General features: G+C 37.5%; 1 protein-coding gene across 1 annotated transcript; it reads left to right on the top strand.

Moving 5' to 3' along the window:
• On the top strand, window positions 1–2,955 carry LOC105803886 (transmembrane 9 superfamily member 12). The gene is made up of 2 exons (XM_012636309.2): window positions 1–194; window positions 547–2,955. Exon 2 carries the CDS (start codon window positions 624–626, stop codon window positions 2,601–2,603), a length of 1,980 nt encoding a protein of 659 aa, XP_012491763.1. The 5' UTR covers window positions 1–194; window positions 547–623; the 3' UTR covers window positions 2,604–2,955.
• Window positions 2,956–3,589: the final 634 nt, after the last annotated feature.

Genomic DNA, 3,589 nt, shown 5'->3' on the forward strand with positions numbered 1-3,589 from the left:
ATTTTATAAATTACCCATGCTCCTCCGTTTTGCTCTCTTCAATATATTCGCTTCATTCCTACTAGCTTTAAAGTTAAATCACTGAAACAAGGTGGAAAAAAAAAATATCAAAGAGAAGCAGAAGCTTCGTTCTTACGCGTTTTCTGTTCCCAAGAGCCGAATCACTTTCAACTGGAACCCTAGACCTGTCTCAGGTTCTTTATCCTATTCTTGTCTCTCTGCCTTTTACTTAAATGGGTTTTTGGCTCTAGATCTAATCTTATAATCCTTCTTTTGTTCAGTACTTTGATCTGTTTTGTTTTTTTTTTTGTTTTTTGTATTGATATGAACGTTTAATACTTTTCGTTGTTTAAGGAAAAAAATGATGCTTTTTGCATTTTGGTATATGGATCTACTGCTTTCAAAGTTAATGCAATGAAATTGTTTTTGTGTTTTTTTTTTTTGGTACTTAGGAATCTCAGTATCGTTTTAGTGCTTTTGTTGTGCTAGTTAATGTTGAGTTAAATTTGCGTGGAAACTGATTGTTGAAAACCTGTTTGTCTGTAGATTTATCTTCCTTATACTGAATGCTCAGTCTATAGTAGCTTAGATTCGAACCGTATATTACAAGATCTGCTATTATCATGGCTTTCTCGGAAAGGAAGATGCCCGGAATCTGCTCGGTTTTTCTGTTAGTGGTTCTATTTGCCCATTCTTGTCATGGGTTTTATCTGCCTGGAAGTTACATGCACACATATTCGACTTCGGATACCATAGTTGCCAAAGTTAATTCATTGACTTCCATTGAAACCGAGCTTCCCTTTAGTTATTACAGTCTCCCTTATTGCAAACCTCTCGGTGGAATAAAGAAAAGTGCCGAGAATCTAGGTGAGCTTCTCATGGGAGATCAGATTGATAACTCCCCGTATCGGTTTAAAATGAATGTGAACGAGTCTCTCTATGTTTGTACTACCAGCCCCTTGAATGAGCATGAAGTTAAGCTTTTGAAACAGAGGACTCGTGATTTATATCAAGTGAATATGATTCTAGACAATTTGCCGGTTATGAGGATTGCAAAACAAAATGGGGTTAGTATTCAGTGGACTGGATTCCCAGTTGGGTTTACTCCACCAAATAGTAATGATGATTACATTATCAATCATCTCAAGTTCAAGGTCTTGGTTCATGAGTATGAGGGAAGTGGGGTGCAGATAATTGGAACTGGGGAAGAAGGGATGGGTGTCATCTCCGAAGCTGATAAGAAGAAGGCATCTGGTTATGAGATTGTTGGTTTTGAAGTGACTCCATGCAGTGTTAAGTACGATCCAGAAGTCATGACTAAGCTTCACATGTATGATAGTATCTCTCCTGTGAACTGCCCCTTGGAGCTAGACAAGTCACAGATAATAAGGGAACGAGAAAGGATCTCTTTTACTTATGAGGTTGAATTTGTTAAAAGTGATATTAGATGGCCGTCTCGGTGGGATGCTTATTTGAAGATGGAAGGAGCACGTGTGCACTGGTTTTCAATTCTAAATTCATTGATGGTGATCACTTTCTTAGCTGGTATTGTGTTTGTCATATTCTTAAGGACTGTGAGGAGGGATTTGACAAGGTATGAGGAATTGGACAAAGAAGCTCAAGCACAAATGAATGAGGAGCTTTCTGGATGGAAGCTTGTTGTTGGTGATGTTTTTAGGGAACCAGATTGCGCGAAGCTTCTCTGTGTGATGATTGGAGATGGAGTTCAGATTACAGGAATGGCAGCAGTCACTATAGTTTTTGCTGCTTTTGGTTTCATGTCACCTGCCTCACGAGGAATGCTACTGACAGGGATGATTATTCTTTATCTTTTCTTGGGTATTGCTGCTGGGTATGCTGCTGTACGACTCTGGAGAACTCTCAAGGGAACTTCAGAAGGATGGAGGTCCGTTTCCTGGTCGGTTGCATGCTTCTTTCCTGGAATTGTGTTTGTTATCCTCACAGTATTGAATTTTATTCTGTGGGGCAGCAAAAGCACTGGTGCAATTCCCATTTCTCTGTATTTTGTACTCTTGTCTCTCTGGTTCTGCATTTCTGTGCCTCTCACTCTCGTGGGAGGATTCTTAGGGACCAGAGCTGAAGCTATACAATATCCTGTACGAACCAACCAGATTCCAAGGGAGATTCCTGCTCGCAAATATCCATCTTGGCTTCTTGTTCTTGGTGCAGGGACCCTTCCATTTGGAACCCTGTTCATTGAACTCTTCTTCATCCTTTCTAGCATCTGGCTTGGCAGGTTCTATTATGTATTTGGCTTCTTGCTTATAGTTCTTCTACTGCTTATCATTGTTTGTGCTGAAGTTTCGGTGGTCCTTACCTACATGCATCTCTGCGTTGAGGACTGGCGATGGTGGTGGAAGGCTTTCTTTGCTTCGGGTTCAGTTGCACTCTATGTGTTCCTATACTCCATCAATTACTTGGTGTTTGACCTACAGAGTTTGAGTGGTCCTGTGTCAGCTATTCTTTATCTTGGCTACTCAATGATCATGGCAATTGCAATCATGTTGTCTACAGGCACCATTGGCTTCATCACATCATTCTATTTTGTCCATTATCTTTTCTCATCTGTCAAGATCGATTAAAAAGGTTCCATTGCGATCTTGAGCTACCATCCTGGAAAAGACTTTGGCATGTAAGAGGATGATTTCTCTCAAGTTGCCTTTGGTAGCCGATCATGTATCACTGTATCAGTATATCAAACAGGCCCTCAATGGTCATTCAAAAATATCTGTTATAGGACCTGATAGTCGCATACTTCCGTCCTGCTCTGCCATTTTCATTTTCCTTTACTGCAGTTACCTAGTTATTGGTTTTTGTTGGATTGCGCACAGCTCAATTATTTTGATGTTCTAGAAAGTTGTAATTTTGTTGGATTGTAAAAACCTTTAATATTTGATCTTTCTCATATTTTTAATCAAATAGAAGGGTTTATTATATCCTGCCTAGTTGATTTTTGTTTTCTTGTTGAATTAATTGTTCTTTAACTGATTTGACCAGAAATACATCAAGGTAATGGGTGTTATTATTGATGTATTAGTATAAATTTAAATTTGAAATTAGTAGAATTTGTCTGATAATAATTTCAGAAGTCCAGGAATCTCGGAATAGAATATACACCCAATCGTATCTTTTATGTGACATGTAATAATGTAAACTTTTCAAAAAAATGCTTCTGGTTAGAAATGTTTTTTTTTTTTGACTTACCATGTCTAATCTTTTTCAACATTTTGAAGTTATGTTTCATATTCGGTGGTAGAATTTCCCCTAAAATGAAAACATTCTGTGTAGAGGTTTTCATGGTTAAATTTCGACCAAATTATTTTCATTAGGAGGTCATTATTGATGTTAAAAATTTGAAGTTTAAAAATCGACCCAACAAAGTAAATTAATACAAGTAAGTGTCATTGCTTTAATTTGGATAATGAGTACTTATTTTTCTATATAATGTTTTCGTTTTAAACATGTGAAACAAATTTTTTGGGTGAAAATGAGTAGATGAATTAGAGTCGTTATTTATTATGATGGTCAAATTAGTGACACCGATAGTGGAGTCGTTTTTATATCAGTC

Source organism: Gossypium raimondii, chromosome 7, assembly GCF_025698545.1.
Source record: "Gossypium raimondii isolate GPD5lz chromosome 7, ASM2569854v1, whole genome shotgun sequence".
Lineage (NCBI taxonomy): Eukaryota > Viridiplantae > Streptophyta > Magnoliopsida > Malvales > Malvaceae > Gossypium > Gossypium raimondii.